Genomic DNA, 15,848 nt, shown 5'->3' with positions numbered 1-15,848 from the left:
TTTTATACAGAGAGCCCCAAGCTCTCAATCAGCAGCTAAACAATGTCACACAAACGATATCAGGAGACACAGCACGAGGTCTTACAAGGACAAAGTGCCTTCGGACAGGACAAGGAGACTGGTAGATCTGTGGGTTTTCATACAGAGTTCCCTACCTTGAGCCCACACCCATCAATCAGTGGGCAAGGAATTGTAAAAGAGGTCAGAAATGACACACTGCAAGGATCCGTCACAGACTGAATATGTTTTATTCCTTCTTATACTAGAAAAAAAAAATAGAGTTATTATTTCACTAAATATGCAGCCATTCAGCCATTTAATCTTGCAGCCATTAAATAGAGCAGAAACACAGGCTAGGCATTGCAGGGAATATTGTTACTGCTTCTGTAAAGCTTTTGTCGATTAATTAAAAATATATTGTCAATCTTTACAGAATATCTCAGCTGCTCATCGAATATTGGCAGCACTGGGTTTGTCGTTATGATTTTAAGGTGTGGGGATCACTGGTGATTGCACATCTCCTCACCACAGGGACAACAGGTTCACAGCAGGACTTCTGAGCATCCAGATCCATTCGGTGTCCACTGTACGTGTAGTGCTACATGTATGGTTTTATATACGTTGATAGTTAAATATGTTTTGACAGACCTCTAGAAAAAAACAGGAGAAAAATTTGGCTGTGACAGTGAACTCAGGAATGAGAGGGACCAGGAGCAGCGCTGCAGAATGGCGCAGGACACCTGAGAAATGCTTTTTGGGGAAAACGCTGGTGTCTGGCGAGGCTGCCAAGGCTGCAGCTCTCTGCCTCCATATCTCAGCTGCCTCCTTAATGCAAACACGGAGCCCAGGGGAGAGCTGATCTCAGGAGCAGAGATGGGGGTGCTGGGTCACGTTCCCTCCTCCTCTGCCATTCTCTTTCCCGTTCTTCTGCAGCTGGTCTGCACTGTCGGCACTCCAGCACTCCCAAAACGAGCAAATCCCAAGTGCTGTTGCTGCAGACACAAATGTTATAGCTGCAGGAACATAAAAACCTGCTCCAAGCAGCCTGAGTACTCGTGGCCTGTATTTACCTGGACCTTACAACGCTTCCTTCAGTACACCAGAATGCTGAGGTCGCACAGAAGCTGCAGATATTACTGAGTACATTGATACATGCAGACTTGGTATCTCAGCAGTCATTTAAGTGGAGTACATATCAGATTTAGTTAAAAATGAGTGTATAAAATCTGCATTTTGCATATTTTGCTTATTTACATATTTTACATTTTGCATATACCCTGCCAACGGGAGAGATTTCTTACCTCTGCGTGACACACATCCGTCCCAGGGGTTCTTCCACATGCAACAAAACTCTCCCCATGCTGTAAATATTTGCAACAGGACAGGAAAACCACCCTCCAGCCAAGGGCTGGTGCTCACCTCCACGATATGTCCAACACGAAGTGCTGGGGACCCTTGGAGCATCCTCAGAGAAGCCGGGGGCTCTTCTGCACCATCTTCTGCATCCTCATCTTGCTGCCCAAGGCAGGTCTCACCGTATTGATGTCTCTCCAGGTACCACTGCTGGAGCAGATGCCAGGGTGGGGGGGTCCTGTCCCCTCGCTCAGCCCTGCAGGTCCCAGGGGGAACCAGCACCCATCCTCAGCAGAGCTCAAGGTGCAATCTCTGTCTGCTGCAAGCACGAGGTGACCTCGCTGGCTGAGGTCTCGGGGAAAGATGCTGGGCTGGGCTTACACCCAGCTAGAGGGCTTTAAAATATCGTGCCTTAACAACACCAGCACCGAATGCAGAATTCAAGCTGGGATATTTCCTAGTGGTCTCTCCAAAAAAAAGAAAAAAGAAAAAAAAAAAAAGGCAACATATTCCTGGGGTCTGGGATTGCATATTCCTGCCCTGAGCAATAAGCAGCGAGCAGATGACCGTGCTGTTATTAAAATATGTCTCGAGTCATCTTGGTGCAAGAGGAAATGAGTCTGAGCAGCAGTGGAAAAGCCATTTCTGCAACACACCCCCTCCCTCAGGTCGGTCTGCTGGCGTCTGACTCACCCATCGCTGCCATGCCCAGGGCAGCTCGGGTGTAATTTAGACGTGCCTCTCTTTGGGAACGCACTCACTCCATTTCCCCAGCCTGCAGGGCTGAAGGCTGATGCCCTGCAGGGCAGGAGCCATGGGCCACGTGAAGCTTTAGCTATCCCCAACCCGTTCTCTGCCACCTTACCCTGCTGGAGACATGGGTTGGGAAGGCACAGGCAGTGCATGTTCATGCCCTATACACCAAACACGTACACACCCAGATGATTTCTTCCTCTGTGCAACCATAACCACATGAAGGAGTTGGACCCTGCCCTGCTCCTTCACTGCCAGGGGTTCAGAGATGCTGGGAGAGGGATGCAGCACTGGTTCCTCCCCGGGGATACACGTCCTCGTGCCAGGCCAGCAGCTCAGGAAGGTTTAACTGTGCTGCCCTGAAGGATGAGATAATTAACTGGAGAAATAACAGTGGTTCAGAGGAAAAAAAAAAAAAAAAAAAAAAAGTGGAGCTTGGTAGCAAATGGCTTCCCTAAAATTACACACTTACATGAGGTCTCGTGTTTCAGAGCGTAAAAATGACGGGTTTGGGGTAGAGCAAAGGTACAAAGGTAGCAAAGACTACTGTGCCTCCACACAGACAGCTAATAAAGAGGCAGGGAGCAATCAACTCCTCCCTGCTCCCTCCTGCCGGTCACGATTCTGGAGACCTGTTCATTAAAATCAGCTATTTTGGGGCCAAGGAGGCCCAGCCTGCCCACACAACATCCCCCGCAGGTGCCTGACCCTCCTTTTTGCCCTATTCTGGCCCTATTACCACTTCGAGTCCCCTCTTCGAGACAGACTGAGGCCAGCCCACAGCATTCGAGGATTTATTTGGTGCATTGGGCCCCGGATTGGACCACACAAGGACACAGCTTTGTTATTTTACACCCAATTCCTTTCCTACCTGCTACCATATGATTTGGTTTTGGTGCCGAGCATTGAATTGATGTTTATCAGTCTTAACCCAAATTTCCACTCCTGAATGGAAATGGTTCTGCATTTACAAGGCATAAATACGAGTAAATTAACATGCAGAGAGGTAATATTTGCAGTTTGTGTCTTAAATGTGAATTGTTACAGGGCTATCATAGCCCTACATCACAAACACACCGAGAGCAGCACTTTTAGGAGAGCAGGCATGCAAAACCAGCAATAAAACGCTTCTCTTCACAGCTGTGGTGGGCTTCAGGCCGTCGAAAGTGAAACTTAGCACCGAATTCAGCTTGTTTTGATGATGGCAAGGGGCACATTAACCCAGCTGCTGCTTCTTGATACACCGACCTCTTCGCACCCCCCTGTTTCTTTTGGGTAAGATATCCTGTCTGAGGGTTGTGTCTTCACAGCTTTAATTCTACAGTGAGGGGTTTTGTGTGTGTGTTAGTGTGTGTGCTGCTGTTTTTTTTTTTCCAAGTAAATGCAAAAATCTAGAAGAAATACCAAGAGGTACAAGCCAGCCAACACTAGTAATAGGACCACAGAATAGATGAAGAAAGTCGACCCAGCCATGGGTTTCCATACAGCCAGCACTGCCATCAGGAGGGGTGGAAAATCAGAAATGGGACCAACTCCATTCCCCTAGCTGTAACCAGCCCCCGAAATTAAAGTTCCCTCTCTGAGATGTTGACAGGGAAGATGCACAGCAATACCAGATACGTGTACCAGCAGTATTTTCCCAGAGCAGTCTGTGAAAGTCCTCCCACACTGCACAAACAGCCCCAGAAGCTCCTTGGGGTATCTCCACGAGGCATTCCTGCCCAAGGTCTTCAGGAAAAATAATCAGCAAGCACCAAGGAAGCAGACAAGACTCTGAACTGATGGAGACGGGAGAAGGCAGGCTGTGGGGATAACACCAAGGCTATGAGAGCTGGGGGGGTAAGAGGGGGCTGAACTAGAAGCCTGAAGCTACACGGTGCCTCAAAAACAACAGAAATGTGGTTGTGGGGATGGGAACTGCAACAGAAAATGAGAATTAGAAGTGGGATCATGAGCCCAGTTCACCAGTTAAAGACTGGGACTGCTCTTCAGACAAAATCTGGTGTACTGGAGCAATATTGATCATCCGCTTTTCTTCCAAGGAGAGGTGCTAGGAGATGTGAAGCCTTTCTGCAGTTCTGGACTGAACCTCAGGTTGCTGTGCTATGCAAGGAATCGGAGCTGCAGAAAACCAACCTTTCTCCCCAAAATCCAGCTGCAGCAAAATCACCCTGCTTTCTGTAGCAGTGAATTGTCACCGGTCCCCAAAAGATGGCGTCGTTGGTTGCTGATTTACCAAGTGTCTGCACGCCCCAGCTCTGCACAGGTGCAGGATGCCTGTGCAAAGCAAGGCAGGTGCCCAGAGCAAAGCCTGAACACATTCAGCTCTCAGCTCAGGTACCAACGAGCACTGGGGTTATGGAGATTTCTGACTTAGTGATCAGGTTAAAGGGCTGCACCTGGAGAGATGAGCGTGCAGGAGCAGCTATGGTTTGCAAACTGTATTTTGAGGAAAATCTATTTTACGGCATGTGATGTTTACATGAGGAGTATCCAGAATAGAGTGCAGTATTGGCCACTGCACTGGAAACATGCAGCTACAGTGGAAAGATGGTGTGTGAGCACTGCACTTGACATTCTCCAGAGCTCTTCAGTGCTGCAGCTTTGCAAAGAAAAGGGTGCAGCAAGCTGCTCGTAAACCACAGCTTCATTTCTCACCGGAAAAGTTGTATGTTTAGGTCTCAACTTTTTTTTTTTTTTTTCCCTGCATCTGAAACAAAAGTTTGTGATTTGAGACTAAATTCTGAAATCTTAATTAAAACTTTCCATTCCTCCTTACCGAAGAGCTCAAGAGTTCTAATTTTAACAACAGGAAGAATCAGCAATGGCTAAACACGACCAGCCATCACACTCTGAGTTACCACAAGCTGATCACTTGCAGGGACCAAGCAGCACCTACTTGTAATAAGCCAGCCACGTTGCATCCTTGCTTTGCAGGCTGCACAGAGGTGTCCTCCTGAAGCACTGTGGTGAGATATCATGAGCAGCAGAAACAGCAGACCTGGTGGAGCACGGTCATTCTGATGCTCCTTGTGTGCCTACCTTCCTCACAGCACAGCTCCCACGTCCCGAAATGTGCTCCAGCTACACAGTGCTGTCAGAGCTAAGTACCATGTGGAATATTACTGATCCAAAGCAGCTGAAGAGTTTCTTATCACTATGAAAAAGTCACTGATGTGCTGGAGAACTGATCCTTCCACGAGATGACTAAGAAATCAGTCATATCCAAAACTCGGCACCTGCTCCAGCTCTGATGCCCTGAGCTCCCTCTCACTCACAATCCCTTCTCTGTAATTTTAAACTGTTTCAGACTAACATTTCATTTAATCTACAAATTCCATAAGGACAGGGAGACTTAACATGCGACAACCTACCCCACTAATATTTTCAAAAAGCACAAAAAGTTCCCCATTTAAAAGCCCCTTCCAAAATCCACTGAGATAAATTTGTGTCTGACCAGAGGCTGTGGTAGGAAATCTCTCCTAGCTTTTCCAGCTGAAATCTCCTCAGCAAGCACAGAGAAAATTAATCCTAAACTAGCCTCCTGCTGAACCCCATTCCAAAAATGCAGGTCCTCATCAGTCTGTCTCTTCCCTGCATGACTGTCTCCTCTCTCTTTTTTCACGTCTTCTATTTAATTGTTTGACATAAATAAAATACAGACCAATTTTCTTCCCAGTCCCTACATACATTTAGTCTTGCCATTTCTGAAGGGAAGAAGGACCTGCATACCTGGAAATTCATCTCTGTTTTCCAGCTCTACTAGTTGCACTAACCAAAATTGCACCTCTTCCCGTGAATCCAGTCTGTCACTGAAAACAAGGGCAAGGCAAACAGCTTCTGCTTCACAAACTGAATCCTGAGGGAACAACCCTATCAGATATGAAGATCCCCTACACTGATAAAGCTGGTTTCCTCTTCCACTATCCCCATGCTTTCTCTGCATGGAGGTGTCTGTGTCTGGATTCAGGCTGTGTTATGCCATGGGGTGCCAGACCCCTCGCACCTGGTTTGGCAGGTGAGGACCCAGCAGGGCTTAGTGGATCTGAAACATCAAAATTTAATCTAGGCTGATCTTAGTATTTAAAGATAAGCAGCTTAGGCTGGAGCTCACCAGCAATCAGAGCCCTGCAACTTTAGCTATAAGTAAACTGAAACTTACTGGGAGGTATGGGAGAAAAAAAAAAAAATCTGCTTTCTACTGTCTAACCAACCTGGTCTGGTCTCCTCACATCTCTTACACAACATTTTGCAGAAGTAACTGGCTGTCTGATATTTCTTCTTCCTCAGGCATATCATAAGTGTGGCAGTACAACAGAAATTATTAATAAAGCAAATTAGTAATGCTGGTACTTCACTGATTGGACTGCTGTCCTCAATCCAACAAGTCCATTGCAAAATATCCTCCAGAGGACAACCTGTCAAACCTGAGCATGCGAACGCCCCAGGGATTCCTTAATTAATGTCATTAACCACCTCACCCCCACTTTCAGAGTAGGTCAGAGTGTACAACACAGGTATACTTTCTGCTTAGTTCAAGCTGCTTGATTAAATTTGCTGCCTTTTTGCCCGACTGCACCCACGGGCGTTCAGTGCTGATCTCAGGAGGTCTGCAAGCCTCAGCATCCCAGCAGACACTTCAACACGGCTGAGATCTGAGCATGCCACCACGCTGCGGATCTAAATTCTTTATACACGTGCTTGTTTTTAAATAACAGCTTTTCCTGGAGGTCCTGTTTGTGTGCCTGGAGTGTTTCATACTGAAGTAATTGCCACTGCAACTGTTCTGGTTGTTCTTATTCGTTATTGTAGAAAGGAGAAATTGCTTTGTGCCAGGGTATATGTAAACACAGGACCCAGAAAAAGATGATCTCTGCCCCCGGGTAATTTGTTATTGAGGAGACATGAGATGGAGGCACAAAAGAGGGGTGGCTTCATCTGATCACACACAGGCGTCTTCTTCAGAGCTACACCTCCCTGTGTGTACCCCTGTGGCTGATGAAGGGTGTCCCAGCTGGGAAAGGACTTGTGACAGCCTGCTGACATCTCTCTCCCCACTGACAATAAGCTTTTGTCTTGCATTAAAGGAATATACTCGCTAGCAGCTTAATGAAGGCAGCAGAAAGGACTAGCTCCCCTGAAACCATCTCCTGTTACTCAGCCCTGCGGCCTTCATCCCGTGCTGCACAATGGGCAGCATCAGAAGAGGCAGGGCTGCTGGTACCTTTTGTGTAGGGGTGAGTCACAAAGAGCCTCAGCAAATAAAAATACGAGGAGAAAAAGGAGTCCTCTGGGTGGTGACACGGGGCCCAGGGCCTGAACACGATGCAGGAAGAGGTGGCCTCGTGTGGAAACCACCTCAGTCTGTCAGCCACGAGGACCAAGCTGAAGGTCCTAAGCTGTCTTTATGAGAGGAAACCGGGCTCCTATTCGGTATCTGGGACTGACCCGTAATAAAATAACACTTTTAAGTGGAGAAGTGGAGTTCCTGGCCCCTGAAGTGGAGAAGTGGAGTTCTTGGCCTACGCTCCTCCATTAGGCAGTGAAGCCAGGCACCTCCCAAGAGCAGCTTATCCCATTATAAAGGCAGCATGGATTCCACTCAGGTTAAGGAGAATAACTTTAAGGAGAAAGGAGAATAACTTAATGAGGTTAAGGAGAAAAATGCCCCCCAAAACAGAAGGGGCCTACACAAACAGCATAACTTAGAAGTCACATCCAGAGATGGCCAGAGTCCTAAGAGATTTCTTTACCTCAGGCCTGAAATTCATGTTTGCTTGATGGGATTTTGAGATTCAGACCCTTGTAATGTTATTTAATTGACGAAACCTGCTTTCTTTCTGTTTTGAAAAAAGAACCAAAGAACCTGACTGCACTTTCTGAGCAGAAATGTCTCATTTCCAACCTGAACCTCCCCTGGCACAACTTCAGGCCGTTCCCTCCAGTCCTATCACTGGTTACCTGTGAGATATAATAACTTTAACAAAAAAAAACGTAGGAAGGCCAGGAAATACCCGTAAAAAACACCAGCAGCCTGGTGAAGCTGTTGCTACTCTATGTGCAAATACCAGGAAGCCCAACCCTCCCAATGTGCAAGTGGTCACCTGGAGCAAAAACAAGGGCCCTGAACGCTGAAACGTGTAAAGTTTTTTTTGGCAGTACGGAAGTCCCTGCGGTTGGAGTTGAAAACCACAAGATGCTCAAAAAAAAAAAAAAAAAAAAAAAAAAGAATGCATGCCACTGGGGCACAGGGCTTTCTTGATGGGTTTTGCATCTGCGACCACCTGCCTTGCACAAAGCAGCTTTTTCAGAGCAAAGAACAGTTGCAGAGAACAATGGGGCTGAAAGACTCAGCTACATGTCAGCAATGCATGGGCTTGGACATAGATATAGATATAGATATATATACACAGACCTATAAATGAATATATGATGAAAAACATTCCAGCATCTTGTTTGCTCTGTCATAAAAAAGCTCTTCCACCTACACCAGGCTGCTTGAGCACACACAAGTGAAGGCCTGTGTCCATGGCATGGCACTCACCCACGTTTTCTGCAGAGCTGGACCTGATGTGAGTGACCCAAATGGCTGGGAGACAGCAGTCTGTGGTGGCTGATCCTATTTCAAGCCCACAAGTTGTGACTCTGAATCTCTAGTGAAGTTGCCACAGTGAAATCCTCAAGGCACCATTGAAATAAATGCCATAAAGACAAATGAGCCCAACTTCTGGAACAGAAATGAATTTCTTCAGAAATCATTGCTTGTTTCATTTCACCTCAGATGCTGAACACCGGCTCTTCGCTTAAGAGGGTCCTGGTGACATCACATCCTCTCCAAAAAGCTGCACAGCCTCCGAAGGCAAGCGAGAAAGATCATCTGTGCTCCGCTGCCTCGTCCCCGAGGATGACGGACGCATCTCCTGCGCTGCTCCTCCTGCTCAGCCTGGGGCTCTGTGAGTATGGGATTGGGATTCTTGGCCACCTTTTCCATGGGGAGCGAGTAAAAGGGGTTAAGGCGTTCCCCTGTCACGGAATCCAAGGAATTGGGGAAAATGACCAATGGGGAAAATGAAGAGCAAGCCCACAAGACAAACGATCAGGGCTGCTCAGTGAACGAGGAGGGAAGGAAAGCAGGAGTGATGTGACTGCAGCGTGATGCAGCGGGAACACAGCCCGCTCGGACAGGTGTTGCTGGAGGGGACAGGGAATGGCAAAAAAAAAGGGGGAAAGGGTAAAAAAAAATAGCAGTTGTTATTAGGGAATCCCTTCAGATTAGCAAGGAAATGTTACCACCCCCGAGAATGCAGCTGAAAAGTATTCTGAAGGGCAGCATCTGTCTTAAAGCCCTGGTGGCAGAATACTGAGTCCCACAGGGACTCAACCAAGCCACCCAAGCGTGCCAGACGGTGCACTCCACCCTTCGTGTCCTCCTTCAGGACCCGGGTACCAGCCCTGGGGTTGCCCAAAGACCCCCAGGAGCAGCCCCTGAGCTTGCCTGGAGCGAAGCTGCCCTTCCTGAGCAGGCTGTGAAGGGTGATGGTGGACTTGTCCCCCCGCAGGCTGCCCTGGAGCCCAGGGCCAGAAGAGCATGGTGACGGCCAAGTTCTACAACAGCAAGACCACGCACCCCCAGAGTGGAAAGCCCCTGGAGCTGGAATGTGAGAGTTCTGTAGACAGTGGCGTCTCCTGGATCCGCCAGGAAAAGTCTGGGACCCTTCACTTCATCGTCTATATTTCCACCTTGTCCAAGCCAACCTTTAAGGAGAACCAGATGATGCCTTCACATTTTGGGACGTTCAAGAGTGGCAAATCCTATCGGCTGACAGTGAAGTCCTTCAAGGCAGAGGATGAGGGGACCTATTTCTGCACCGTCAACTACAACCAACAGCTGTACTTCAGCTCTGGCCTACCCGCCTTCTTCCCAGGTCAGCAACATCCTCACCTACCTCACTTACACCCAGCACCCCTGCCCATGCCTCTTTTCTTGTTGTATTGCCCCCAGTCCCCATCTCCCTCCTGGTTTGCCCAAGGCATCTTGTGCCCAAAGCCCTGGTCCTCCTGCTGGAGGCTCCCTGCTCACCATCTCTGCTTGCTCATCCCTGCCCAAAGATGAAGGTGGTTGAGCAGACCCAGCAGCACCTCCCCATGCCACTGGTGGCTGAGGGGATAAGAGTAAAAAAAGTCCACAACCACCCCCTCCTTCCTCACTTTGCCTCGGCCCTAAAAGTCCTTCCAACCTCTGAGCGCTTACAGCACCTCAAACGGAAACTCACGGGTGAGGCTGGAGGTTGGACTGAGGAAAGAAAAAAACAACAGGTCAGTCAGGACATGTGTCCTAAGAGCTACAGATGAGGTAAGATAAGAGCTCAGAAATTGAGAAGTGGTGGCAGAAAGCAAGAAATGAGGAGCCCACAGCTATCAGCCTGCAGCTCGGCAACACAAGCTCACCCCAGGGGGACACGTCGGGGCATCGCAGTCCCAAAACGGGCCCTACAAAGACCTCCCAAGCTGGCAACAGGAGCAGCCGTTCCCCAGCAGGGCTGGGGGTGAGCTATTTCGTTCTGTCTCGCTGTGTGCTACATTCATCCCCTGTCACTTACAGTCACGACGACAGCGGCGCCCATCAAAACCGTGCCCCCCACCACCCAGGGCAGCCAGGTCACCAAGAGGGACGTCTGCCTGCAGAGCCACGAGGCAGGTAACCCAGGGGAGGCAGAGGGAGGGAGGGGGGCTCTGCCACAGGGGTTGCTGTGGGTCCGAAAACTCAGCTCAATGCCTTTAGTGACTGCTGGCGTTTTGGGATGGGCGGGGATCCTTTGAGTTCTGCCAGAATTGGGGAGCTGCATCCCTGGGGGGGGATAAAGGGGGTGCATGGATGTGGCACCAAGGGACATGGTTTGGTGCTGGGACTTGGTGTGTCAGGCTGATGGTTGGACTTGGTGATCCTGAGGGTCTTTTCCAACCTAGATGACTGCATGGTTCAGGGACTCCAAGCTCTGATTTCACCCCACCTGGGATGACTTACAAAGCATGAGCCTGCCTGATGGCTGGGCACTCCAAATAGAAAGCAAGCCCTCTGGGCTAGCACTGGTTTTAACCTCAGCTGGAGACACAAGATGACTTTTGGCTCCCTCAGCTGCCTCTCATCACCTACAGCTCCTGCCAGCCTCCCTCAGAGCCAGACGGGTCCCTTTGTTTGCTGGGCCCCCAGGTGGCTCCGCCAGGGCCAGCAGTAACCCCAGCCGTGAGTGCCTGCAGGACCTTTCTCTCTTTTATCTCTTTTATTCCTGCAGAGACAAGCAAGGAGAAAGAGCTGAATTTCTTCTGTGAGATTTTCATCTGGGTTCCTTTGGCTGCTGCCTGCTTGCTGCTTCTCATTGCCCTGGTCATCACCATCGTGCTGTGCCAAAGTAAGTCACACCCCAAGCCCCTGCAGATGTTCCTGCAGCCGCAGGCCAAGGAGCAGAGCCCGGTCCTCCAGCAGAATGGGCTTTCTGGCTCTTCCCCTCACGTAGCTATTGAGTAACCAGAACACAATGAGTGCAAAAGGGCCACTCTTACATTTCTTTTATGTATTTTCCTCACCCATTTGTTTAGCTTGAGAAACAAGCATCAAATCCTACACTATAAGATGACAGAATACAAAGAGGAAACTTACCCTACCAAACTGTATCGGTCCTACCACCCTTAAATCAGGGTATGAGGGGCAAAACTACCAGGACACTTTGACAAAACAGGATAAAGGTGCTTGAGCATGGACCTTGCAAATCCAAATGACTCTGATCGGCAGCTGGAGCTACAGCCAGCTGAGCTACTGAATGCCCAGCCCCAGAGGCTGGTGCAGGTCAGGCAGTAATGCAAGGTCTCTGGGAAGGCAGGAGTCCTGTAGCTGAATTTCATGTCTGAAATGTCTTTAACTTACCCTCAGCAAGCAGTGGGAGCAAAAGGATTGAAATCAGTTTAATGCCAGCTGAAATCAGTTTAGCTTTCCTTTGGGGAAGGGCCCAGACACCCCCAGCACCTGCACCCCTTTCATTACATGGCTCAGCTCGTTAGTGTGGGTCACTGCCAGGCTCTGCTGCTGAATTAACCTCACCACATCCTCACTGACCCTACAGCCCAGCGCTGATGTGAGATTGATTTACCAGTTTAACAAGTACAGTTTTTCAGCATCTGTTAGCCCCAAAAAACACTACTAAAAACACTAATCTCCACTACCCACAGCAAGAGGAAGGAATACATGAAGAAACCCTGATGAACCCCAGCCAATTAGCTGCATTAATTTCTGCAGCAGGCAGCACAAACCCCTCCAGGAGGGATTTTTACATCCAGACACCTCCCTTTTGGGCTAAAATGAATGGTTCACCATTGTATTTTCCTGAAATAATGACACAGATGCTAACACGGGGAAGAGCATCGTTCAGGGGGATGGATCCTGAGCTGATCTAAGTCAGGTTAGAGCCACAAAGCAGCAGTGTATTTAACAAACGCTGGCTGAAGGCAGAGCCCCGTGTCTCTGCATCCCTCTGCACATTTGTAAGAGCAGTGAAGAAGCCCAGAGGGTGAAACCAAGCCCAGTGAAACTCTCGTGGTGTGTAGAGGCAGACTGCAGCCACCTGGAGAGAAGCTTGGGATCCGCACCACTCGCCTGCTGTAGAAATAACTGCTGCCAGCGGAGTCTCAGCAGCGTGCCAAAAAGTCACTGCAGAGACCAAGAACTAATTCCCCGGCAGCACTGGCAAGATGACCCTGCTCTTGCTGCTGCTCCCAGGAAAACACCCTTTAGTTTGGGATGATCCTGGAGCTGAGAGTCGGGGGGACGTGCAGCACTGCTCACTTGTGTGGCTTTCCCCCCAAACAAGCTTTATCTGCTGACGGCCTTCAAGGCAACAGAAGGGTGGCAGGGTGCTAGGGAACGCCAGCTCGATGCCACTGCTGCATTTCTTCATGAAGCTGTGCCTTGCTGTATCTGAACTAAAACATTTTTTATTTATTTTTTCATTTTAGAAACCAGGCGACGCAGATGCAGGTGTAAGAGGTTAGTACTTGACAGCTGGTGACACTTTGCAACTTGTTGGCACCTCAGCCTGTAGTGACACAGCAAGCAGGTGTCAAAAAGCACCTAAAAAGCCTTCATTCAGGGCAGGGTGGTTGGGAGGGGGCTGTGTAACTGGGGGGGAAGGGTGGAGATAAAAACAGGGAAGATTCCCTTCTGCTGCTTGCTTTGTAAGTGATTCAAACCCCTGAGAGCTGATGCTGCAGTAGATATTAAACAGAGAGACAGGAGGCATTTGCAGCAGTCTAAAACCTTTGCACATCTCCCAGAAATTAGCATTACCCTCGAGTATTTCTATCATGCTGCTCCAAAAAAAAAGCTGCATCTATGGACCATGAACAGGTTATGCTGGTGCTAGCAGAACGCCCTCTGCACCGTTTTGGAGCAGCGGCACCACAGCCGTACGCTTCTGTGTCCCCAACTGGCACCAGGTAACAGCAAGGAGAAGGCTCATGCAGCCTGAGATGATTTGCCTAAGAAACAGCAAGTTAGATGCGTGTACATTGAGACTTAGTTTTTTTTCTAAGGCAGACAGGAATCTTTTTTTCTGCCTTCACCTACCTCTATGCATTCCACTCATCACCCTGAGCCCCCAGGGCCAGACTGTAACAATACTGCAGTGAGCAATTTCCCAGGTAGAAGCAAGAAATCCTCCTGCCCGCACGGACCGCACGGTTTGCTTCTGCAAACTGCCCTCCCTGCAGCTGGTTTCTTCACCTAGCCCACGCTGCAGAAAACCACCCGTGTGCTTCTGCAAGCCCCGTGCTGAGGCTGCGCCCTAGGGCTCGCACAAAGAGCAGAGCTCGAGCACGGGATCCCTGCTGCTGCCCCAGCACCGGGCTAGCGGTAGAAAAACTGGGTTGCAAGAAAGGCTGGGGCAGTAATTTCACACTACCACAGCCTCGTTCTTTGCAAATCAAGCATCTTGCAACCAAGGTAAATGCAGGTTCCTTATTACACAGACTTAGGTTTCACAATAGGAGAAGAACTACATTTTAGTTACACAAATAAATTAGTACAATCACTCAAAAAGCGACTACTAAGAGGGGAAAAAAAACTCCCTCCCCGTGCATTTACAGAAAATGGATCCCTACAGATTTATTTAAATTTTCAATGCATGAACCTCAGAGAAAGCATCAGAAATCAGTTCCTGAATAACAACAACATGTTGTAACAATAACATAACAAGAACATGTTATGGAGCTGGCACGGAGTGGCAGTGCCTCCTGATCTCTGGGTGCAATTTTCTGCACGTACCCTGTGACCACACAGGACATCACACCTCCAGAGCTGCTTTCTCTCTGGCCAGGCTGAAACACCAAGGGAAGGGCCCCTGGCTTTTACAAAGCCTATTTTCCTCACCCAGCCTGGCACAGTTCTGATCTTTGCCTGGCTTTCCAAGGGCTAAATCGTAACGAAGACTCTTCTCCTAACGTTTAGGCCAGTGCCTGCATTCCTCGCTTATCTCTATTCCTGCTGCCAGCCCTGTGCAGAGAGGTTTTCTCCCTCAGGAAAATCATCCTGCACGACTGTAGAGCTCTTCATGTTCCCACTGATGGAGTGCTTGGGTTCCAAGAGCCTCAGGAAATCATCTCACCGAGGACAGCTTTCCTTTGGCACTGCTAACATGACAGGGTTATGTTTTAAGCAACTGCAGCATATTCCAGCTTTTATTTAGAGAGGAAATCCCTGCTGCTGTTAGCAGTCGCCACTTATTGAAATGAAGCTCCCTGGAAGGTCACAGCACAATTCATTCAATTAAAGAGCACCTCAGGAGCTGGCCTGGGATTCCTTCTGGCACCTGAAGCATTTGTTTTCCACCACAAATCAGTCTTCAGTGAAAACAGATGCCAAATCTTCAACTCATTAAATCATAAAGCTATCAGTTGCAGGGGACCAGTAACATCTGTCACGTTGGGAGCACGCATGGAGCCTGTAAAGCCTCCTAACAAGCAACCAGAGCAGTCCTCATGAACTGGCAGCATCTCCCCTGCCTCCCCAAAGCCCTCAGCCTTGCTTTCAGGGCAGCGTTGTGTTAGCAGAGGAAGGGGGACAAGGCTCCTCGCCTTTCTGACAGTGCAAAGGCTTGGTGAGAGCATGGAAATGCGCAAAGGTTAAAGGTAAATTTTAAAACAAACCAAAATAAATCTTGTTTAAAAATTAATAATTTAAAAAAAAATGGTTAGCAGCTTATCTTAAACCGTGCTACTGAAGGGGCTGTTGGAACACTTCCCAGCCTGCTCTTTGAGATCCCAGCTGCAGACCAAGGCCAAGGGAGCTGATCAGCAGTGTTACAGCAATTGCCTTCTTGTTTGTTTCATGTCAAATAAATCACAAACGTTTCTCTCTCTAGACCTGCAAACGGGAAGCCCAAAATGAATCCCAAGGTGCCAAGCCAGCAGATATGAGCACCTGCACCTCTTGGCTTCTGGATCCCCTTCTGGGAGCAATTGCCCATCACCTACACGATCTGTATGGCTGCAACTTCTCATGCACTCTTATCCTGAGAAATTTGAAGAGACAAGCGTCCAGATGGAGCAGGGACACGCGGAAGGCAAGCAGGCACTTCCTCTGTGAACTGCGTGCCAAAGCACAGCTCCTTCCACAACCTGAGGTTCGCAAAGTGATTCCCAAGGCCAAATGTTGCCTTTAATCCCAATGACAGAGCTGGGGTTCAGGCAGAAGA

The 15,848-nt window shown here is 48.8% G+C and overlaps 1 protein-coding gene and 1 long non-coding RNA gene across 3 annotated transcripts; one reads left to right on the top strand and one right to left on the bottom strand.

Annotated features, from left to right (window-relative positions):
* Window positions 1-229: 229 nt before the first annotated feature.
* On the bottom strand, window positions 230-8,776 carry LOC140002516 (uncharacterized). Of its 2 annotated transcripts, none has more exons than XR_011809284.1 (2): window positions 8,651-8,776; window positions 230-2,465 (listed from the first exon to the last, which is right to left on the bottom strand). It is a non-coding gene; the product is annotated as an uncharacterized lncRNA (long non-coding RNA). The 2 variants fall into 2 exon arrangements; XR_011809285.1 differs by lacking the exon at window positions 8,651-8,776 and adding an exon at window positions 5,006-7,619.
* Window positions 8,777-9,010: 234 nt separating this feature from the next.
* On the top strand, window positions 9,011-15,570 carry CD8A (CD8a molecule). The gene is given in 6 exon segments (NM_001310817.1): window positions 9,011-9,059; window positions 9,666-10,031; window positions 10,709-10,804; window positions 11,400-11,516; window positions 13,114-13,144; window positions 15,516-15,570. Coding segments are annotated over 6 exon segments (714 nt in total).
* The last annotated feature ends 278 nt before the right edge of the window (window positions 15,571-15,848 follow it).

Source organism: Anas platyrhynchos, chromosome 4, assembly GCF_047663525.1.
Source record: "Anas platyrhynchos isolate ZD024472 breed Pekin duck chromosome 4, IASCAAS_PekinDuck_T2T, whole genome shotgun sequence".
Taxonomy (NCBI): Eukaryota; Metazoa; Chordata; class Aves; order Anseriformes; family Anatidae; genus Anas; species Anas platyrhynchos.
The sequence above is the reverse complement of the archived record's forward strand: the minus strand, read 5'-3'. Positions and strand labels throughout refer to the sequence as shown.